This window comes from Paramisgurnus dabryanus, chromosome 13, assembly GCF_030506205.2.
Source record: "Paramisgurnus dabryanus chromosome 13, PD_genome_1.1, whole genome shotgun sequence".
Lineage (NCBI taxonomy): Eukaryota > Metazoa > Chordata > Actinopteri > Cypriniformes > Cobitidae > Paramisgurnus > Paramisgurnus dabryanus.
In genome coordinates, this window is record NC_133349.1 from 17471471 (window position 1) to 17495736 (window position 24266).

General features: G+C 36.3%; 4 protein-coding genes across 4 annotated transcripts; all 4 read right to left on the reverse strand.

The window, feature by feature from the left end:
* Positions 1-2161: 2161 nt before the first annotated feature.
* mrpl17 (mitochondrial ribosomal protein L17) lies at positions 2162-3588 on the reverse strand. The gene is made up of 3 exons (XM_065260877.1): positions 3184-3588; positions 2576-2644; positions 2162-2482 (listed from the first exon to the last, which is right to left on the reverse strand). The coding sequence occupies exons 1-3, from the start codon at positions 3355-3357 to the stop codon at positions 2222-2224; spliced, it is 504 nt and encodes a 167-aa protein (XP_065116949.1). The 5' UTR covers positions 3358-3588; the 3' UTR covers positions 2162-2221.
* A 1956-nt stretch (positions 3589-5544) lies between these two features.
* LOC135743145 (uncharacterized) lies at positions 5545-12343 on the reverse strand. The gene is made up of 13 exons (XM_073811706.1): positions 12189-12343; positions 11949-12099; positions 11605-11855; positions 11355-11491; positions 11158-11259; positions 11029-11070; positions 9175-9266; positions 6788-6861; positions 6538-6688; positions 6196-6446; positions 5948-6084; positions 5737-5838; positions 5545-5648 (listed from the first exon to the last, which is right to left on the reverse strand). Exons 1-13 carry the CDS (start codon positions 12226-12228, stop codon positions 5601-5603), a joined length of 1578 nt encoding a protein of 525 aa, XP_073667807.1. The 5' UTR covers positions 12229-12343; the 3' UTR covers positions 5545-5600.
* Positions 12344-17191: 4848 nt separating this feature from the next.
* On the reverse strand, positions 17192-18611 carry LOC135727650 (trypsin-2-like). Its single transcript, XM_065245583.2, has 6 exons — positions 18457-18611; positions 18211-18361; positions 17874-18124; positions 17624-17760; positions 17427-17528; positions 17192-17339 (listed from the first exon to the last, which is right to left on the reverse strand). The coding sequence occupies exons 1-6, from the start codon at positions 18494-18496 to the stop codon at positions 17292-17294; spliced, it is 729 nt and encodes a 242-aa protein (XP_065101655.2). The 5' UTR covers positions 18497-18611; the 3' UTR covers positions 17192-17291.
* Positions 18612-21752: 3141 nt separating this feature from the next.
* Positions 21753-23189, reverse strand: LOC135743263 (trypsin-2-like). The gene is made up of 6 exons (XM_065260878.1): positions 23030-23189; positions 22779-22929; positions 22435-22685; positions 22185-22321; positions 21988-22089; positions 21753-21900 (listed from the first exon to the last, which is right to left on the reverse strand). The coding sequence occupies exons 1-6, from the start codon at positions 23067-23069 to the stop codon at positions 21853-21855; spliced, it is 729 nt and encodes a 242-aa protein (XP_065116950.1). The 5' UTR covers positions 23070-23189; the 3' UTR covers positions 21753-21852.
* Between the last annotated feature and the right edge of the window lie 1077 nt (positions 23190-24266).

Genomic DNA, 24266 nt, shown 5'->3' on the forward strand with positions numbered 1-24266 from the left:
GTGACACATTTTTTATGTTTTTTCAGAATTTATTTACACATTTTGTCTGTAAAGTTCAAATACTTATGATGATTTATATTTTTATTCACATTGAATATAGTAAGATACTTTGCAAACATATTAAACTACAAGTTAACTGTGGACAACTAGGCAGTATTTGTATACCATGCATGTGTGTGCTTTATCTACAGCATCTTCTGATATATTTCATGTAATTTCAGAAATGGCATTCTCAACGGTGTATGTCTTTTTTTGTAAAACATGAGCAAATAGATTGGTATGCAGTATTAACCATAAGTAAGCAATTTGTTGGTTGATACAAAATGTGTTAACACTGTAGCCCTTTTACAAATCAAATACAGCATCCACTGAGATTCTTGAATTGGGTACATTCTCTAAGGAGTACAGGAATTTACATGCAGCACTTAAATTGGTTTCAAGGCTTCAAAAACAAACATGTAAACTCGACTGATCTATTCACAGTATGAGTTTACTGAGTTTAGATACGTTTGTTACACATTTTAACACAAAATAACAGTAAAATAGTTATTTTCAGTGGACGTGGAGCAATGACTTTTATTCTATCAGTGAGTAGAAATAAATGTCAGGTAGATTAATTTAGTCCACATGGGGTTGTTGTAAGGTACTCAAGTGTCCTATGATAATATAACCACTCTTACAGATACATTTTGTATTAACTGCATGGAGCACTTTACTGTTTGTACTTATGTCATGACCATTAGTGACCCATGCAAATGCAGCCATAATGCAATACAGTGAATTGCCCACTGTTTGTAATGTACAGATAAGGTGTGTCAAATGTTTTATCTGTCAAATCCCGATTACCACTATTGTATTTATTTTCGTTATGCATTTTAGTATATACTACAGAGAGTCCATCTGGAAATAACCTGCTTTAAATACAACATTATGTTATGTACATAATGGCAGATTTAAATTTGTTTAAAAGGTAGAACCATACTTGAAGATTCATTAAATATTTATTTTAAACCATTGCCCTTTTATACATGCTAAACCTGGGCTAACTGGAAGCCGCAAGAAAGCAGGTGACATTAAGAGGCTTTGGCATGATTTTTTATCTATTGAGTGAGTGTGCACACAAAGCAGAGAGAGAGCACACCTTTTGAATGTATAGCACAGCACATGGAAAGCACAGAGAGAGCAAGTTAAGCACATTTCTGTTGCACTGTTCATACTGAATGAAATGCATTTCATGAAGTGTCAAATGCCTTGGCAGTACATACTCTTTTGCCAAATTAAAATGTTCTGTTTTACTATAATTGCATATTTGTCTGTTTTGTTTTCCAATTAAATTAGAAATAAATGAACTAAACCGTAAATTTAAATATATGTGGTGTACATAACCAGCTGTTATCTGCGACCTCATTTGTTTTTGAACATAAATCAAGAATGCACTATAATGTCTCAACCCATTGAAGCAGATCCAGAGTCTTCTGCTGTTTGGGGATGATCTGGAGCTGTGACTTGAAAGGCATTAAATGAAAAAAAAAAAATATTTGAAAAATTATAATACAATGAAATGTTTGTGAAATGAAAAAAAATTATACATGTTTGGACGTACCTAAGGGTAAGAAAATAATATTCATTTTTGGTTAAATAGTAAAAACGGTAAACATATCACATCCAGTGATCCCCAGGTGGTCTTTATGGCAGGATGAAAAATTTGTAGATTTCTCTCAAATATTAAAAAAATAGCTACATCAGTGTAATGGATAGGCTGGCACATTTTAACATTTAAAAAGTATCTTAAGAATTAAAAATGTTAAGGTAAATAATTTTTATAATTATACTTTATTTTATTTTTTATTATTTATAATTAAATGTATAGTTGTTTTATTATTATTATATAAATTATACTTCTTAAATGTATAGTTTATAGTAAAGTTGTTTTACACTTTTCACACTTTTTCAAAATAATTATTTTTAATGCCACTGTCAAATAAACAAACAATCGGGCGCATTAAAATATGCATTACATCAAAATTTAAAATCATAAAAAAAACATTTTTAGGAGCTTGTTTTGTCATTGACACAATATAATTCTGGGGGAAAGGAAAGTTTCCCTAGTTGTAGAATTACACACAAAAACACACAAACATATCAACTACGATTATAATCATAATGATGATAGTAAATAGTTTATTACTAGAATACAATGTACAAATACAGTGCTTAAAGATTATAAGTTATTTTTCTGAGGGAACATTTTACTTTTTTCCTCTCTGTATCCTTTCAGAAGTTGGTTTAGTAAGTTCAGTTCACTGACGCGTTTAATGGGGAACAAGGGAGGAAATGGGTGGCCTTTATACTCCAGGACAGCCATTTGTGCTCGATCCAGATTCTCTCTGTTAGGAATGCGGGCCATGCGTGTGTAACCACTCACTTGATTTTCAAATCTTGGTGCAAGGACTTTGAAGAGTTTTGGGATCAGATCTTTTTCCTAAATGAAATAGACAAAATATATGAATTAATGCAATTTTTCCTAATGAATGTTCAAGGTCTTTAAAGTTTATAAAATGTTTAAGAAACCCACCGTAAGCCAAAAATCTGCCATTTTCATTGACTTTTCATTAGTATCTCCCTTTTTTGCGTAATCAATCAACTAAAAAAGTTAAAATACATATTAGACAGCATATTAGGCAAAGTTATTTCATTTATACAAAAAAGAAGTTTATACACCCCTGGTATGTAGTTTTTTGCAAGAGTTTATTTTTAAATCAACAGTTTGGATCATTTCAGTCTGGTGGACTATGAATTATATTTATGTAAATTTGTGATCTTATCTGTAAAATCCAGGCTAAAGTCTCAAAATCGAATTGTTTTTTATACTGATCGTTGATTTCAGGTTCATTACAATCGTTGACATGACCAAAGATTTCAAGGTTATATTTTCAAAGAATGTTCTTTGCATTTTGTAGAATGATTTAACGCAGAAAACAGTAAATCACAAAAAAAAAACGATAACGTTAACTGCCTTTAACGTACTGGCTTGCATATCTGCATTCCAGTTTCGTCGGGGAGGTAACGTTACGTTACGTAACATTATTTACAAATTTTACATACATCATCTCACACTTAAGTGTGTATGTATATTAATAAGCAGAACTGAGACCGTTTGAATCCATCACCCTGAACACTTGCCTTTTCAGCGTAAAAGCGAACCTCATCGGCTCGGACTTTAGTTGTCTCTATTCGCTCGTGTTTAACCAGACCGGTGAGGATATTCCGCAGCATGTTAATTCTGGACTCGGGTCCGAGACCCATCCGACGGGCAACTCGGCCATGGGAAATAAATGTTCGCAAGGTGAGTCGCATTATGAGAAGTAAAGGACACCATCCACAGAAGGTAAAACACCTCTGTTAAAGAACGTTATATATACTGCAAAATCAATACAATACTGAGAAGACCGGCCACATTAAATGTAAAATACAACCGCGTTTACTTTTACATAAATATCCTATATACAAGCGAAAACAGTACGACTTTGCGTTGGACTAGCGTGTGTGACAGTTGGTTCAACGGGCTAAAGAGTCCGGCCTGAAAACAACAACAATAAAAGAGGTTCCGCAACAGGATTTCTTCAATATTCATGCTTGTCATTTTTTATTATTAGGTTAAAATTGTTTATATTAACATTTTACATAATCTTGATTTTTCTCCCGTTTCTGTACACGTTTGATAATGTGTTCTTTTAAATGCTTTTATGCAAGGTATATGTTTTACCATTATTTGTGTTTCCTGCGGATCCTTCCTCAGATGCTCCACCAACTGAGCTACAAGAAAAAAATCTGCAACCTTATATATTAATTTCAAAAATAATTATAAATCTATTCCCTCAAGGGCAAAATTCATACTCTGCTTGTCACAGTCATGTCTTGTGTTCCCCTGTCCCGTTCTCTTATTTTGAAGTTGGTCTTTGTCTTCCATGTCTGTAGTTCTTTGTAGTTCTTTTGTTTATTGGTCTATGTGCTGATTGTTCCCCATGTGTATCCCTGATTACTCTGTGTATTTAAACCTAGTGTTTACCATTGTCCGATGTCAATCGTTGTGTTAATGTTATGTTGAGTGTTGATTTTTGTTAAGTGTCCTTGATTACCTTGGTCCTGTTTGTATGCCTTATTTTGTATCTCTTTAATAAATGTATGCGTATGGATCCGCTGCCTCTGCCTGCATCATCTCTACACACACGTAACACTGCTTGAATTCTTAAGATCACTCACATAGGCTATAATGTCTGTTTGTGTTTACAATTGTGTCAAAACAAATGCCCAAAAATGGTCCTATACAATGCCATAGAAGAATTATATTGCCTGTATGGTTCCATAAAGAACCTTTAACATCCAAAGAACATTTTCTTTCCTGAAAGATTCTCTATAGTGGAAAAAGGTTCTATAGACCAGGGGTTCCCAAACTTTCAATTTCACCAACCACTCAAATGTTTAATCTATCCACGGAAGCATATTTTAAAATTGAAAAATGGGAAATACTTTTTTAATTTGAGCAGTTTATTATTTTCTTATTTTATGAATGAGATGTACACTGTAAAAAATTGCACCTTTTTCAAATCATCTATATTTATGTTACTTTAACTTAAAAAAAATAAGCTAAACAATTTCAACTTGATTTTATAAGTTATGTCAACTTTGTTTAAGCAAAAACTTATAGTAACAAATAGTAGCTTAAATTGACTTGCAAAACCAAGTTGTTTTAACTTCATGCTGCATATTTTTTTACAGTGTAAGTTTGAATGTTGAAAGCAGGACCCCTGTACTATCCCTATAAATTTAGCGAAGAAATGTGTAACCCTTAACATGAATTTGCATTGCATTTGACTATACATTTGAGATCGCTGTATATGATGACCCTTGTATGTCACTATCTCTATGTATGTTGATATGTGTTTGGAATATGTTTATATGGTTTTTGTTATGTTTTGTCTTTGGTAAGTTTAATTAAAAAATCTTACACTATTACATATAAAAATCATTGTCATTGCTTGGCAATTATTAGTCTAAACTGTTTTTTTGTCATTCACTACAACAGCAAAGCAACTTTGTGCGACCCTTCTACTGTGCGACCCAAAAGAGGGTCCCGACCCACAGTTTGAAAACCCCTGCTTTACACCATAAAAAGGTAAGAAAGAAATTTTTTTTTAAGAACCTTTGAATATTTTTTGTGGGAAACAAAAATTGTTCCTCTGTAGCATTGCTGTGAAGAACATTTAGTTGCACCTTTATTTTTGAAAGAGCACAGTAAATAATTACAGTACCACTTCCATTTAAAGACACTTGATAGTCCAACCCAAACATTATTTACAGTTTTGTTTTGTTTAGTTACCATTACTGAACAATAACATTTACATGTAGGCTAACTGCTTTCATGAATGACTTAGTAATACAGTATCAATATATTGGTTGTTTATAAACAAGTAAACTTGAAGCAGGTTGTTTTTTAATCTTTTATTTTCACTTGTTTTTATCTCCAATACAATTTTTTTTTGATGGATTGCAGAATTGGAGGTAACATGTGACTTTGAAGGTGTGTTTTTGGATCCACTTTAGTATGCGCTCATGGTGTTTTGAAGCCACTGGCTGAAAACGCAGACCTTGGAGAAAAGAGAATATGACCATTTAACATGTTTGTCATTTATATAATTAAAAACATTGCTTTAATCGAATGAATCCCTATATTACCTTGCTGTAGACACCAGGATGATTCTTCTCAGCACATCCATAACCCCAGGACACAACACCATGAAGCTGGCCATTGCACACCACAGGGCCACCAGAGTCACCCTGAGAAAAAGAAAAATTAAGTTATTATTACCCAGTAATCTGAGGTAAAACGTTTAATGTAGTGTAATTTCCTGTCTGTGTTAATGTTTTAGAAGGTCCAATCTTTTACCTGGCAAGAGTCCTTTCCTCCCTCCAGGTATCCAGCACAGAACATGGTGCTTGTGATCATGCCGGGGTAGGAGTTGTTACAGTCGCTGTCAGACAAGATTGGGATTTCCAGACACTGGAGCTTGTTTTTATCAGCAGCTATAATAAAATGAATGAAACAACATCAAAATTAAAATGCTATGACAGTAAAACATCTTCGTCATTTATAAAAAAAATCTCATATAAGCTAATCACCAAGCCTGTACTCACTAGAGCTCATGGTGTTTCCCCAGCCGGATACTATGCACTTGGTGCCAGCAGGGGCGCAGGAAGAGGGCAGGCCCACAGGCTGCACATTTGAGTTGAGGCTAGCAGGCGAGCTAAGCTTGATCAGCATAATGTCACTATCAAGCATCCAGGAGTCATACTGGGGATGGCGGATGACACGTTCAGAGTAGATGAACTGCTCAGTATTCTCGTTGATGCCAATGTGGTGCTCGCCAAGACGGACCTGAATACGTCTAAAGAGAAAGTGAAATATGGTTTATGGTTAAAGGAATATTGGTCTTAGACAATGAACCTGAACTGAAGTCGTCTGTTAAGGGCACTTACGACTGGTAGCAGTGAGCAGCAGACACAACCCAATTTTCAGTGACCAGAGAGCCACCGCAGAAGTGGTAGCCAACGTTCAGAGACACCTGCCAGGGCTGGGAATGGGGCTGGCACTCATATCCACCGACGATCTTGTCATCGTCCAGAGCAACTGCAAAAATGAATGAATATCATTAGTGTATGGATAAATCATACAAGAAGAAGAATTACAGTAAAATTCAATGTAAAAATGTTTCTAGTCTCTACTCACAAGCTGCTCCAAGGAGCACAAGGAAAACCAAAGACCTCATGATTGCTGACTGATCCTGTTCGATAATTGTCTCCCTTAACACGCGCAGTATTTATAGGATAAAAAGACCCTCAGCCTGTACGTCCACGCCCAACAGGTTTACCATTGACCAATCAAAATGTTTGCAGAAAGTATTTAGTACTCTTTAGTGCACTTTTACTTAAAGCATGTACTCCTGTGAATATATTATTTTTTATTTTGTTTTTGAATTTAGATATTACTGTATATATTTTTTGCTTTGTATATTTTAGGTAAATATTTTTTTCTGACAAACTACCAAATATGTTAGATATTTTCATCACACAGTATTACACAGTTCTTACATTTTTTTCAAAATGTAGCTTATTCTGTGACAATTTATGAGAAACTGTGTTTTTTTTTTAAGTTGTGAACATTTTGAGACTTTATCTGTAAAACCAAAAACTTCGTTCTGCAATGTTGAAGGAAGGCAAAGACTTCAAAGCTTAATATCTCAAAACTGCTCAGAATGCAGATAAAAGCTTATACTTCCAATTTGGCAAATAATAATAGATGAAAAACATATAACAGTTAAAGCCACCTGCCACCTGCATTACAAAATTATTAACATTCAGATTTTATCTTTTCTTTAAATAAAAAGATGTGTATTATGAAAATATAATATGTATTTCTAATAAGGATTAATGAATGTATAACTGACAAGTATGGGTCACATATGTATTTTCTGCTGATAGTGTTTTAATTTTGGGTTCAGCAGCAAGGGTCCAGCAGTTGTGTTGTTGAACAGTCATGTTTTAGGCTTGATAACCTTGACAGCAGGTTTTTCCATGAAACAGATTTTCAGCAGCTGTCTGTCTTCTCACTCAGTTGTTTCATTTGAAGCTGTCACTAAGTGTTTCTTAAAACTCACATGACATGTATCTGGAAAATATTTAATAAAGTTAAAGTTTAAATAGTTTTATCCAACAAATGTTATTAATTACTTTCTTTATTTGCAAGTTGTTTCACAAATTAATTTACTGATAACCTATTGCAACATATCTGCTAAAATCATATGCAGTTAATATTATTATTTGTGCAACATTGTGATCTGTTGCTGTTTCTTTTTCATTACAATATAATTTAATTGAGCATTTAATTTGATTGTATTCTCTGCTCATTTACATATATACCATAATAATTATAGTAATAATAATACTTAATTAATAAATAATAATATTCATAATAATAATATAACAAATAAAGACTTTAAGAGATTTTAACAGAATACACAATTATATTTGACACTGAGACACAAATAACACACTGTAAATCTTTAACATTATATCAAAGTCAGCCCACATTCAGACGACATTACCAAGTTCAATTGGGACTAAACCACACATGCATGGGTTCCCATGATATCTATATCAGTTTTGTTTTGCGAAACACGTTTCATGTAATTTTAGATCTGTGACCTTGCGCTGTTCTGTTGAGTCAAAACTGAGCTAGATATGAATTACAATGACTTAATTTTGACGTACAGTTTTTCTCAGTTGCTTAAACACATTTCTCGAAACTATGGCTCATATTCTCAAAACACTAAACACAATATCATAACGCCTCACACTATTCTCCAAACATCATATTTTCAGGTCAAAATAAAGCTCTTAAACCATTCACTCTTACTGAAAAAACAACATTTTCCCTCAGACATCACACACAAGCTTTCAAAAACACACACACACACACACACACTACACACTGGTGCAATAAATTCAAAACAATATATCCAAAACTGATAAGTTGCTTGTGGTTCTCCCACCCAAAAACCTTTTCACATGGCCAAAAAAGACACCATCAATGTATGATAAGTAAATTTATATTCATTCATGTGATACACAGCACAACTGTAAAACATTTTTTTTAAATGATTCCGCCTCAACATCCCGTCTTTGTTCTGGGTCAGGCCAGAGAATCTCATCCACATCACAGGTTATATTGGTCCTAGCCAAACAGCGAGGGTAAAATCCTCTTGCATGATCCACCCCTGGCATTAATCTACTGATATGTCTATCTGTATGGAAGGCAATTTGATGGATTTCTTTATTCTAGTGGCATAGTGCAACAGTGTATGCACACTAAAGTTACTGTACAGAGCAGTCTTACTGTAACTACACCTATCTGTTTTCCTACCTGAAGGCTCTGAAGATGAAGGCAACAGTGAAGCCACTAAAATTAGGCTTTACTCTTTGCTCAGCCTCCCTCATAGTCATACCATGGACAAGTACATGGTCAACTAGAGTGACTCAAATTTCATCTGAGACTGCTTGTCACCTTGCCCTACATCTCCCTCCTCCTCTTTCACCACGTCCTCCTCCTCTTCCTACTCCTTCACCATGTCCTCCTCCTTTCCCTCCTCTTCTGCCTCCTCCTCTGCCTCATCCTCTCTCTCCTCCTCTTCCTCCTCCTTCTCCTCAACCTATTCCTTAATTTCTCTGTGGATCTATTGTTCCAAAGCTCAGTGAACTGATTCAGGCCCTTTTATCTATCTATTGAAGGATCTGATTGATGTGTGTTCAATTTTGATTCTTAGTGTTTCCATCTTGGTAATTGTTTGCTAATTGAGCCTAAGCTGTACTGACTTGAGTGAAGAGTATTGAATGCTTGTGCTTTCCATATGACCACATGGTGTAAGCACTGAGAAATGTAGGGATTTGTGTGTAGAGTTTTAAAGTAACAGTTATCCAAATTTGACTCATGTGTTAAAGCAGGGGAGTAGTGTTTATAGTTCAGCAACATGATTGTGCTTCTTGAAAATGGCGTTATGGTTTTGAAGTTTTAGTTTAAAAGCCTGGTTATAGTGTTTTAGCAATCAAGAAAAACTGTATTACAGTTTTCAATTGCTTACACACGTTTTCAAAACTAAGTCTCCTTTTTCAAAACTCTACACACAATGTTTCAAAACCGCACACACAAAATGCAAAGTAGCTAACATCTCCTTCAAAATGCAACACTGCATTCAAAATGCCACAAACACATGTCAGAATCAAGTATTTGCATCAAATGGCAAACACTTCTTTCATAATAATACATTTTTGGATATACCATCCAAACACTGCTGTTCTAAATCTAAAGCTCTTTGGTCTTTCATGGGCTTATATCTACATTTCAATCCAATGTTCTACAGTGAAAGTAATCTGCTGAGAGGGGTAACAAGTACACCGGAAACGCCAATGCAATGTAGAACCAGAAAATATTTATTAGGCCAAACATTACTGTTGTATACATTAGCAAACAACAAAACTATAAACATGTAAACCAAAAGTATATTCTTTACAGTGGAATACAGTAAATTGTGTGTGGGGTCCTGGTCCAGGAATTGGAAGAGGGGTGGGGTGCAGATTGCCAAAACAGGTAATCTGACCTTTGACGTATTTATAGGCCTAAATATATTACTGTAAAGTAAAGCAGTGATTGGTTAGTGATCAGTTAAGCATTTAGTGTTTGCACATGTGAGGAGTGTGTCTGTGTGACCTGGTGAATGAGTGTAGCATTTTGATTGGTTGTGTTTGGAAAAGGAAAGCAAGTCACTTTCTCATAGATCTTTTGTGTTTTAGAATTGTGTGTAGTGTTTTGAAAAAAGTGTTTTATGCAATTGAAAACTGAGTTAAAGGCTGAGAAACAGCTTATGGTTTTAAAGATTTGGAATGTAGTTTTACACTTTGACTGAGAGGTTTCAAAAATCATGTGACATGAAAAGATTTTGTGTGTAAGCAATCGTAAAAAAACTGTAAAAAGTGATAATGAAGTCTGTGAAATATTTTGATTTTTTTTATGTTTGAAACTAGTTTGTTCAGATGTCTTGGTTAGAGCAAATATGCTGCAGGTGTAAGTAAGTCACTTTATAATTTTAAGTGTAGCTTTCAAGTTAAATATTTTTCAAGACATTTCAGCATAAGAAAAATCCAATGTTCCTACAATAAGTAATATTACTTTATTCAGTTTTATATATCGGCCCATACCTTTAAGTCTATGGTGCAAAAACTCATTAACCCAGAAGCTATGAACATGTGATGCTATTGCCATTTAAAAGAAGACACTGTTGGTGTTTGAAATCAACATACTGTACAAAACTACTTTTAGAGGAAATGATTTTATTTGTATCTCCAATAAAACAATTATTGATGGAATGCAGGATTGGAGGCTGACTTTAAAGGTGTGTTTTTGGATCCCCTTTAGTATGAGTTCATGGTGTCTGCAAGCCAATCATTGAAAATGCAAACCTAGGAGAAAGAATAATTTAATAATTTAACATGTTTGCCATTCATATAATTTAAACATTGCTTTAATCGAATGAATCGCTAGATTACCTTGGTGTAGACACCAGGATGATTCTTCTCAGCACATCCATAACCCCAGGACACAACACCATGAAGCTGGCCATTGCACACCACGGGGCCACCAGAGTCACCCTGAGAGAAAGAAAAATGAAGTTATTATTAGCAAATAATCTGAGGTGGAGGGATTTCTTGTCTGTGGTAATGTTTTAGAAGGTCCATTCTTTTACCTGGCAAGAGTCCTTTCCTCCCTCCAGGTATCCAGCACAGAACATGGATTTTGTGATCATGCCGGGGTAGGAGTTGTTACAGTCACTTTCAGACAAGACTGGGACTTCCACACACTGAAGCTTGTTGGAATCAGCAGCTATAATAAAATGAATGAAACAACATCAGAATTAAAATGCTATGACAGTAAAACATCTTGGTCATTTAAAAACATCTCATATACTGTAAAGTTATCCCCAAGCCTGTACTCACTAGAGCTCATGGTGTTTCCCCAGCCGGAGACTAAGCACTTGGTGCCAGCGGCGGCGCAGGCTGAGGGCAGAGCCACAGGCTGCACGTAAGCATTGAGGGCAGCTGACGAGCTAAGCTTGATCAACATGATGTCATTATCAATGTTCCATGAGTTATACTGGGGATGGCGGATGACACGTTCGGAGTAGATGAACTGCTCAGTATTCTCGTTTTTGCCAATGTGGTGCTCACCAAGACGGACCTCGATGCGTCTAAAAGAGAAAGTCAAATATGGTTTATGATTAAAGGAATTATTGGTCTTAGACAATGAACCTGAACTGAAGTCATCTGTTAAGGGCACTTACGACTTGTAGCAGTGAGCAGCAGACACAACCCAATCCTTATTGACCAGAGAGCCACCGCAGAAGTGGTAGCCAGCGTTCAGAGACACCTGCCAGGGCTGGGAATGGGCCTGACACTCATATCCACCAACGATCTTGTCATCATCCAGAGCAACTGCAAAAATGAATGAATATCATTAGTGTATGGTTAAAAGAAGAATTACAGTAAAATTCAATGTAAAAATGTTTCTAGGCTCTACTCACAAGCTGCTCCAAGGAGCACAAGGAAAACCAAACACCTCATGACTGCTGACTGCTGACTGAACCTGTTTGATGATGGTCTACCTCACAGTATTTATAGGACAAAAAAGACCCTCGGCCTGTATGTCCACGCCCAACAGGTTTGCCATTGACCAATCAACATCAGTTTTAAAGAACCTATATGAGTAAGCTGTTATTCTGTATCCTTGAACAGGTGAGATAAGAAATCTTGGTTATTTGATTATAGTACAGTATATGCTTTTTTTGTATGTTTTAAGATAAGAAGTCAGCAACCTTTTTCAGGCCAAGGACCCCTTGATGGATAGAAGAAAAGATGGAAAGAAGGAACAGGTGCATATTTTATTAAACTGAGCTTTTTAAACCTGGGCTATAATAACATCCATAGATGGACATACAAATGGGTTTAGATACTCTAAGATGATTACATTATAATAATTATAAACATTTAATTTATTTTTTAGATTTTATTGTGAGAATTTTATGCATTTGCATTTCATTTATGTTTGATGACTGAAGTATTAAACACTAATTTGAGGACCCCCTTGTAAAAGACACTTGCTTAGATCATAACAATGAACAAACAAAAAATTGCATATTTAAAGAAAGTTTCGTAGTTTACGTAGTCTACATTCCAAGTAGACATCTTTATTTAGGCGTTCTACTGAATTGTTCAAAGAAAATTTATAAAGAATTCAACAATTAAACATGATTTTTTTCCCCTACTTATTCTCAACTGAGGCATATACATATAAAAGGTCTGGAAGGTCTGTCTTAAAATGTTAATAGCCAATTGTATGTCAAAGATTCAGTAAAAAAGTGGAAATAAGATGTTTAGTCTCAGAACCTTTTCTCTGTCTTTGTGTGAATGTTTGCGCACTCTCATAAACAAAGATACAAAAGCGGTCACTGGAGCGGTGCACTTTCAAAAACTACAACTTTATGCCTAAAGGGTGCATATTGGTACCTCAATACTACTTGCACATTAAAAGTGCATACCTGTAAATACAGATATTAAGCCTTTTTAAAGGGTATCATTCCAATGCCAGCTTTTTAACCTTTTTTGTGACAGTGTGATATTTTTCTGAAAAGGCTTTTTTGGTTGTGGGCCTTGAAATATATTTTTCTGTTATTAACAATAAACACTAACCTAAAGGATTATTAGGAACACTTGTTCAATTTCTCATTAATGCAATTATCTAATCAACCAATCACATGGCAGTTGCTTCAATGCATTTAGGGGTGTGGGTCAAGACAATCTCCTGAACTCCAAACTGAATGTCAGAATGGGAAAGAAATGTGATTTAAGCAATTTTGAGTGTGGCATGGTTGTTGGTGCCCGACGGGCCGGTTTGAGTATTTCACAATCTGCTCCGTTACTGGGATTTTCACGCACAACCATTTCTAGGGTTTTCAAAGAATGGTGTGAAAAGGGAAAAACATCAGGTATGCGTCAATCCTGTGGGTGAAAATGCCTTGTTGATGCTAGAGGTCAAAGGAGAAAAGGCAGACTGATTCAAGCTGATAGAAGAGCAACTTTGACTGAAATAACCACTCGTTACAACCGAGGTATGCAGCAAAGCATTTGTGAAGCCACTATACGCACAACCTTGAGACGGATTGGCTACAACAGCAGAAGACCCCACCGGGTACCACTCATCTCCACAACAAACAGGAAAAAGAAGCTACATTTGCACAGGCTCACCAAAATCGGACAGTTGAAGAAAAATGTTGCCTGGTCTGATGAGTCTAGATTTCTTTTGAGACATTCAGATGGAAGAGTCAGAATTTGGCGTAAACAGAATGAGAACATGGATCCATCATGCCTTGTTACCACTGTGATGGTGTAATGGTGTGGGGGATGTTTTCTTGGAACACTTTAGGCCCCTTAGTGCCAATTGGGCATCGTTAAAATGCCACAGCCGACCTGAGCATTGTTTCTGACCATGTCTATCCGTTTCTGACCATCATGCACCCATCCTCTGATGGCTACTTCCAGCAGGATAATGCACCATGTCACAAAGCTTGAATAATTTCAAATTGGTTTCTTGATCATGACAATGAGTTCGCTGTACAAAAATGGCCCCCACAGTCACCAAATCTCAACTCATTAGAGCATCTTTGGGATGTGGTGGAACGGGAGCTTCTTGCCCTGGATGTGCATCACACAAATCTCCATCAACTGCAAGATGCTATCCTATCAATATGGGCCACCATTTCTAAATGCTTTCAGCAGAGGTGGAAAGAGTAATAAAATATTGTACTCAAGTAAAAGTAAAGTTACTTTAATTAATACAGACTGATGCGGAGTGAAGTCTTCATAATACCTGCTAAACCTCTATAACATAGAGTTTGTTATTACACTTTCCTTGTTATTTTCTTTAAGATATTTTGGATTTGTATAGTCTATCTTTTTTATGTACTTAAAAAATTATAAGTTGCATTTAAACAACAGACACATGTTATGCAATATATATGCAACACTGTATAATGCAGCACAAAGCATTAATATAATTTTAACAAGTGATAGATCAACAGGACAATGTTAGATATTTCATATTTGTGTTTCTTTTAAAAAGTGATAATAAAGTCTGTGAAATATTTTGTTTTTTATCTTTGAAACTAGTTCAGATGTCTTGGTTAGAGCAATATTTGCTGCAGATGTAAGTAAGTCACTTTTTAATTTTAAGTGTAGCTTTCAAGTTAAAAATTTTTCCAGACATTTCAGCATAAGAAAAATTCAATGTTCCTACAATTAGTAATATTACTTTATTCAGTTTTATATATCGGCCCATACCTTTAAGTCTATGGTGCAAAAAGTCATTTACCCAAAAGCAGGGGCGCTGCTAAGGATTTTGGGCCCCATGAAAAGAATCTTGACAGGGCCCCCAACACAGCTGAGACTTTTTTCATATTAATTTACATAAAATCATGCGCTTTTATGGTATTTTGACTACCAATGGGGTGAGAAAATTTTACTTGAATTAAGTGTTCAAGAAAAAAGAAATCTTATTTCACAATTTTTTTCTCACCCCATTGGCAGATCATTTTGCCTGTTTTAAGGAAAATTTCACTAAAATTGTATATTAATTTGTCTTAAAACTAGACTCATTTACTTAGGTCATTTTGCTCATTAAGAAAAAGCATCTTAATTTAAGAATTTTTAGATATTTCTACTGAAAACAAGACAAAAATACTAAGTAAGAAAGTAATTTTTTGCAGTGTTGAACGTTTAACTAAAACTGTGTATTTTTATTTTTCCAGCATTTTCTTGGCCTAACATGGGGAGAAAATTGCGTTCCCTTATCATGCACTTTAAACACTAGAACGGACACCAGTGGTCATTTTAACCGCAACATTTAAACTTATGCATTGCAAAAAATGATTTTCAAGAAAAAAAATTCTTAGTAATTTTTTTCTTTTTCAGAAAAAATATCTAAAAATTCTTAAATTAAGATGCTTTTTTTGATGAGCAAAACGACCAAAGAAAATAAGTCTAGTTTTTAGACCAAAAATATTATATTAAAGGGATTTTGTGCATAAAACAAGCAAAAAAATCTGCCAATGGGGTAAGCAAATTTTTCTTGAATTTAGTGTTTAAGAAAAATGATCAAGATTTTTTGCTTACCCCATTGGCAGATTTTTTTGCTTGTTTTATGCATAAAATCCCTTAAATGTAATATTTTTGGTCTAAAAACTAGACTTATTTTCTTAGGTCGATTTGCTCATCATGAAAAAGCATCTTTATTTTAGAAATTTTTTATATTTTTACTGAAAACAGGACAAAAATACTAAGAATTTTTTCTTGAAATTTTTTTTTTGCAGTGTGGTAATTATCTTTAACACTAGAACGAACAAGGCGGCATTTTGACCTTTTTGAAATTTGCATAGTCAATAACTTTGTTTAAATAAATCATAAAGCCTCCCTGACTTTCCCTAAAACTACATATATTTTCATTAAAACTAGTTTAAATATTTATTGTGTGAATAAAAATAGAAATATAATCATTTCTATCTATAACGTCCACAGGCAGTCATTTTGCGCTGTTTAAATTGAGTTTTGCCAAAGCGGTCTGAATCAGACTGTGAAAGTATTACAACTCCACATCATCTTCAAGAGATGTACTGAAACCTCACAAACAGCTGATAGTAGTTTGTACAGTATCTGGGAGAGGATTTTTATCAGAGTTCATGAAGTTAGACTGCTTGCAAGACAAGTGCAACAGCGTGGACCGCAGCAGGGTGCTGAAAGTGGGCAGACTGGCAGAGCCTCGTACAAAGATGCCGACAACGGCTGCCTGTGAGGCAAAGCCATGCACCCGCTGCACCCTGCTCTATTCAAACGTGCTTACTTGTCGAAAAATGCTACCGTAGAGACCTGGTGCCTCATGTACAAAGCGTGCGCGTAAGCAAAGAAAAGTGCCGTAGGCTATGATCATTGTCACGGGCGGGCGGTCCACTAACAATTTAGGCCTACTTACAAACCCACCTTTTCTTGTGAAAAATTGGGTAACATAATGTTGACCCTTTGCCTCTTTCACTTCTTATTTTTTTTCTCTTTCCGTTTTTGACTTCCAGATTTTTGAGGCATTTTCACTTCCTTGTCAGTCAAGTTGATATTCTGCCGGCGCTATAAGTGAAGTCAAGCTGTGTTGCCTGGATTATACAATTTGGGCAGACTGAACCATTTTATGATAATTGAGAGGGGGGGAAAGGGGCCCACAGACGTTTGTGTTTCCTAAACAAATACATTTTTTGATACCAAGAAACAGCAAATAGAATAATTTAAGTTAATAATTTTTGCTATTAAATATTTTATTAGCACCACAATTTTGGGGGCTTCTCTGGGCCCCCTCTTACTCGTGGGCCCCGAGAATCGTCATTGTTTACCCCCCCTTTACAGCACCCCTGCCCAAAAGCTATGAAAATGTGATGCTATTGCCATTTAAGACACTATTGGTGTTTGAAATCAACATACTGTACAAAACTACTTTTACAGGAAATTATTTTATTGTATCTCCAATAAAACAATTATTGATGGAATGCAGAATTGGAGGCTGACTTTAAAGGTGTGTTTTTGGATCCCCTTTAGTATATGTTCATGGTGTCTTCAAGCCAATCATTGAAAATGCAAACCTGGAAAAAATAATAATTTAATCATTTAACATGTTTGCCATTCATATAATTAAAACATTGCTTTAATCGAATGAATCGCTATATTACCTTGGTGTAGACACCAGGATGATTCTTCTCAGCACATCCATAACCCCAGGACACAACACCATGAAGCTGGCCATTGCACACCACGGGGCCACCAGAGTCACCCTGAGAGGAAGAAAAATGAAGTTATTATTAGCAAATAATCTGAGGTGGAGGGATTTCTTGTCTGTGGTAATGTTTTAGAAGGTCCATTCTTTTACCTGACAAGAGTCCTTTCCTCCCTCCAGGTATCCAGCACAGAACATGGATTTTGTGATCATGCCGGGGTAGGAGTTGTTACAGTCGCTGTCAGACAAGACTGGGACTTCCACACACTGAAGCTTGTTTTTATCAGCAGCTATAATAAAATGAATGAAACAACATCAGAATTAAAATGCTATGACAGTGAAACATCTTGGTCATTTGAAAACATCTCATATACTGTAAAGTTATCACCAAGCCTGTACTCACTAGAGCTCATGGTGTTTCCCCAGCCGGATACTAAGCACTTGGTGCCAGCGGCGGCGCAGGATGAGGGAAGGGCCACAGGCTGCACGTATGCATTAAGGTCAGCAGACGTTTGTAGCTTGATCAGCATGATGTCATTATCAATGTTCCATGAGTTATACTGGGGGTGGCGGATGACACGTTGGGAGTAGATGAACTGCTCAGTATTCTCTTTTTTGCCAATGTGGTGCTCACCAAGACGGACCTCGACTTGTCTAAAGGAGAAAGTCAAATATGAATAAAGTAATTATTGGTCTAAGACAATACACCTATACTGAAGCTGTCTGTTAAGGGCACTTACGACTTGTAGCAGTGAGCAGCAGACACAACCCAATCCTTAGTGATCAGAGAGCCACCGCAGAAGTGGTAGCCAACATTCAGAGACACCTGCCAGGGCTGGGAATGGGCCTGGCACTCATATCCACCAACGATCTTGTCATCGTCCAGAGCAACTGCAAAAATGAATGAATATCATTATGGTTAAAATCACACAAGAAGAAGAATTACAGTAAAATTCAATGTAAAAGTTTTTCTAGTCTCTACTCACAAGCGGCTCCAAGGAGCACAAGGAAAACCAAAGACCTCATGACTGCTGACTGCTGACTGATCCTGTTCGATGATGGTCTCCCTTAACACTCGCAGTATTTATAGGACAAAAAAGACCCTCAGCCTGTACGTCCACGCCCAACAGGTTTGTCATTGACCAATCAACATCAGTTTTAAAGAACCTAAATGAGTAAGCTGTTATTCTGTATCCTTGAACAGGTCAGATAATAAATCTTGGTTATTTGATTATAGTACTCTTTAGTATATGCCTTTTTGTATGTTTTAAGATTAGAAGTCAGCAACCTTTATCAAACCAAGGATCCCTTGATGGATAGAAGGAAAGATGGAAAGAAGGAGCAGGTGCATATTTTATTACACTGAGCTTTTTAAACCTGGTCTATAATAACATCCATATATGAACATACAAATGGGTTTAGATACTCTAAGATGATTACAAAATAATAATGTTCGGCAATGTCATATGCTGTTATCGTACTAAAAAACATTTAACTTATTTCTTAGATTGTATTGTGAGAATTTTATGCATTTGCATTTCATTTATGTTTGATGACTGAAGTATTAAACACTAATTTGAGGACCCCCTTGTAAAAGACACTTGCTTAGATCATAACAATGTACAAACAAAAAATTGCATATTTAAAGAAAGTTTCGTAGTTTACGTAGTCTACATTCCAAGTAGACATCTTTATTTAGGCGTTCTACTGAATCGTTAAAAGAAAATTTATAAAGAATTCAACAATTAAACATTAATTTTTTTGACTTATTCTCAATTGAGACAAATACATATAAAAGGTCTGGAAGGTCTGTCTTGAAATGAATATAGCCAACTGTATGTCAAAGATTCAGTAAAAAACGTGGAAATAAGATGTTTAGTCTCAGAACCTTTTCTCTGTCTTTGTGTGAATGTTTGCGCACTCTCATAAACAAAGATACAAAAGCGGTCACAGGAGCGGTGCACTTTCAAAAACTACAACTTTATGCCTAAAGGGTGCATATCGGTACCTCAATACTACTTGCACATTAAAAGTGCATACCTGCTTTTTTAAAGGGTATCATTCCAATGTCAGCTTTTGTACCTTTTTTGTGACAGTGTGGTATTTGTCTGAAAATACTTTTTTTGGTTGTGGGCCTTGAAATATATTTTTCTGTTATTAACAATAAACACTAACCTAAAGGATTATTAGGAACACTTGTTCAATTTCTCATTAATGCAATTATCTAATCAACCAATCACATGGCAGTTGCTTCAATGCATTAAGGTGTGTGGTCCTGGTCAAGACAATCTCCTGAACTCCAAACTGAATGTCAGAATGGGGAAAAAAAGGAGATTTAAGCAATTTTGAGTGTGGCATGGTTGTTGGTGCCAGACGGGACGGTCTGAGTATTTCACAATCTGCTCAGTTACTGGGATTTTCACGCACAACCATTTCTAGGGTTTACAAAGAATGGTGTGAAAAGGGAAAAACATCCAGTATGCGGCAGTCCTGTGGAGGAAAATGCCTTGTTGATGCTAGAGGTCAGAGGAGAATAAGCCGACTGATTCAAGCTGATAGAAGAGCAACTTTGACTGAAATAACCACTCGTTACAACCGAGGTATGCAGCAAAGCATTTGTGAAGCCACTATACGCACAACCTTGAGGCGGATCGGCTACAACAGCAGAAGACCCCACCGGGTACCACTCATCTCCACAACAAACAGGAAAAAGAGGCTAATTTTGCATGCTCACCAAAATCGGACAGTTGAAGAAAAATGTTGCCTGGTCTGATGAGTCTCGATTTCTGTTGAGACATTCAGATGGTAGAGTCAGAATTTGGCGTAAACAGAATGAGAACATGGATCCATCATGCCTTGTTACCACTGTGATGGTGTTGTAATGGTGTGGGGTATGTTTTCTTGGCACATCTTAGGCCCCTTAGTGCCAATTGGGCATCGTTAAAATGCCACAGCCGACCTGAGCATTGTTTCTGACCATGTCTATCCGTTTCTGACCACCATGTACCCATCCTCTGATGGCTACTTTCAGTAGGATAATGCACCATGTCACAAAGCTTGAATCATTTCAAATTGGTTTCTTGAACACACAGTCACCAAATCTTAACCCAACAGAGCATCTTTGGGATGTGGTGGAACGGGAGCTTCTTGCCCTGGATGTGCATCCCACAAATCTGCATCAACTGCAAGATGCTATCCTATCAATATGGGCCACCATTTCTAAAGAATGCTTTCAGCTGAGGTGGAAAGAGTAATAAAATATTGTACTCAAGTAAAAGTAAAGTTACTTTAATTAATACAGACTGATGCGGAGTGAAGTCTTCATAATACCTGCTAAACCTCTATAGCATAGAGTTTGTTATTACACTTTCCTCACCTCTGTCAGGTGTTATAATGCTAGCTGTATGAAAATGAAATCCATTATAATTTAATTAAGAAACTGTTTTCTCTTCATACATCCGTTAATCTGCCCTGCCCTTTTATTATGTAGACTTAAAAAGGTTTTTTTACTTTCCATTTTGGTCCTGTTTCCCAGTTTTTGAATGTTTCAACCTGTGTCTTGTACGTTTTATTAAGTCTTGTGCATTTAAACCCACCTGTTTGTTGTCAGATAATGTCCATTTTTAAAAACCCCTTTTATGGTGAGTTCATATCAGCTTGGTTTAAATATATAATTTTGTAATGACATGTGCATATTAGTTTAGACATTAGGAAACCCAGATGTTGCACTTAAGTTGCAGGACAAATCCCTGGACAAATAGATTCACCTGCAATTATTTCCTAGTAGAAATTTTCTTTAAGATATTTTGGATTTGTATAGTCTATCTTTTTTATGTACTTAAAAAATATTAAGTTGCATTTAAACAACACACTCATGTTATGCTATATATATATTTATATAGTCTTTAACAAATGATCAACAGGACAATGTTAGATCTTTCATACTTGTATTTCTTTTAAAAAGTGATAATGAAGTCTGTGAAATATTATGTTTGAAACTAGTTTGTTCAGATGTCTTGGTTAGAGCAATATTTGCTGCAGGTGTAAGTAAGTCACTTAAAATTTTTAAGTGTAGCTTTCAAGTTAAACATTTTTCCAGACATTTCAGCATCATAAAAATTCAATATCCCTAAAATTTGTAATATTACTTTATTCAGTTTTATATAGGCCCATACCTTTAAGTCTATGGTGCAAAAAGTCATTTACCCAAAAGCTATGAAAATGTGATGCTATTGCCATTTAAGACACTGTTGGTGTTTGAAATCAACATACTGTACAAAACTACTTTTACAGGAAATGATTTTATTGTATCTCCAATAAAACAATTATTGATGGAATGCAGAATTGGAGGCTGACTTTAAAGGTGTGTTTTCGGATCCCCTTTAGTATGAGTTCATGGTGTCTGCAAGCCAATCATTGAAAATGCAAACCTAGGAGAAAGAATAATATGATCATTTAACATGTTTGCCATTCATATAATTAAAACATTGCTTTAATCGAATGAATCGCTATATTACCTTGGTGTAGACACCAGGATGATTCTTCTCAGCACATCCATAACCCCAGGACACAACACCATGAAGCTGGCCATTGCACACCACGGGTCCACCAGAGTCACCCTGAGAGGAAGAAAAATGAAGTTATTATTAGCCAGTAATCTGAGGTGGAGGGATTTCTTGTCTGTGGTAATGTTTTAGAAGGTCCATTCTTTTACCTGACAAGAGTCCTTTCCTCCCTCCAGGTATCCAGCACAGAACATGGATTTTGTGATCATGCCGGGGTAGGAGTTGTTACAGTCACTTTCAGACAAGACTGGAACTTCCACACACTGAAGCTTGTTGGAATCAGCAGCTATAATAAAATGAATGAAACAACATCAGAATTAAAATGCTATGACAGTAAAACATCTTGGTCATTTAAAAACATCTCATATACTGTAAAGTTATCCCCAAGCCTGTACTCACTAGAGCTCATGGTGTTTCCCCAGCCGGATACTAAGCACTTGGTGCCAGCGGCGGCGCAGGCTGAGGGCAGGGCCACAGGCTGCACGTAAGCATTGAGGGCAGCTGACGAGCTAAGCTTGATCAACATGATGTCATTATCAATGTTCCATGAGTTATACTGGGGGTGGCGGATGACACGTTCGGAGTAGATGAACTGCTCAGTATTCTCGTTTTTGCCAATGTGGTGCTCACCAAGACGGACCTCGATGCGTCTAAAAGAGAAAGTCAAATATGGTTTATGATTAAAGGAATTGTTGGTCTTAGACAATGAACCTGAACTGAAATCGTCTGTTAAGGGCACTTACGACTTGTAGCAGTGAGCAGCAGACACAACCCAATCCTTATTGACCAGAGAGCCACCGCAGAAGTGGTAGCCAGCATTCAGAGACACCTGCCAGGGCTGGGAATGGGCCTGACACTCATATCCACCAACGATCTTGTCATCGTCCAGAGCAACTGCAAAAATGAATGAATATCATTAGTGTATGTTTAAAATCACACAAGAAGAAGAATTACAGTAAAATTCAATGTAAAAATGTTTCTAGTCTCTACTCACAAGCTGCTCCAAGGAGCACAAGGAAAACCAAACACCTCATGATTGCTGACTGATCCTGTTCGATAATGGTCTCCCTTAACACTCGCAGTATTTATAGGACAAAAAAAGACCCTCAGCCTGTACGTCCACGCCCAACAGGTTTGCCATTGACCAATCAACATCAGTTTTAAAGAACCTATATGAGTAAGCTGTTATTCTGTATCCTTGAACAGGTGAGATAAGAAATCTTGGTTATTTGATTATAGTACTGTATATGCCTTTTTGTATGTTTTAAGATTAGAAGTCAGCAACCTTTTTCAGGCCAAGGACCCTTTGATGCAGTGGTCTCAAACTCCCGGCCCGCGGGCCATTTGCGGCCCGCCCTCCCCCTCTCTGCGGCCCGCGGCACCTTTCAACAATATAACATAATCTGGCCCGCAGAAAGATTTTTATTCACTTTGTTTCATATTCATTTCATTTTTTATTTAAACGTTTAAGGGTTCGTTGACATATCGCGTCTAACAACGCGCGTTAAAACGAGTCAAGACATTTCTTACTTTCTAAAGTGCTCGGGAGCGGAAGTTGCGTTCTGTGGCGTGGGTCGAGTCACCCGTTGCTACGCAGCTATGAGCCTCGCGCGCTCCGTGATTGCGAGGATAACGGAATGCGTGATCGGACTTTAATTCCTCATCTGAACCTCGCGTCAATCATATCATTGTCACCATGCGATCAGTTAATCTGGTCGGGACTTTGTAGTGTTTATCCAGAGAAGATTTGTTACTTCCGGGTGAATATCAGCTGTTACTCAAAGAGCTGCCGCGGGGCTCACATCAACAAGTCACAACCTCTTATCGAGACACCGCATAATATGAGGCAGAGCCATAGATGTAATGCAACACATAAACTACAGATAAGAAAAATTGCCATCAAAGTGCCCAGGTTAAAAGAGGAAAGATGAGGAGAAACATAGCCTACAGAGGATAAAAGTATGTATACTGCTATATATTAATGAAGTATAATATTATTATGTAGCCTGCTATGCAATTACACCTAGCAGTATTATAATTTTTTCTGTTTAACTAGCTTATGTAACATTGACTACCCATTCATAAGTTTTAGGATCACTTTTACTTATTCATATTTTTCCACATATAATAGCAAATTCATTAAAACTGTGGAATAACAAAGATGGAACGTAATTAAGTCAATACTATGACTGTAAACAATCCAAAATAAATCAAAACACAAACACTTACTG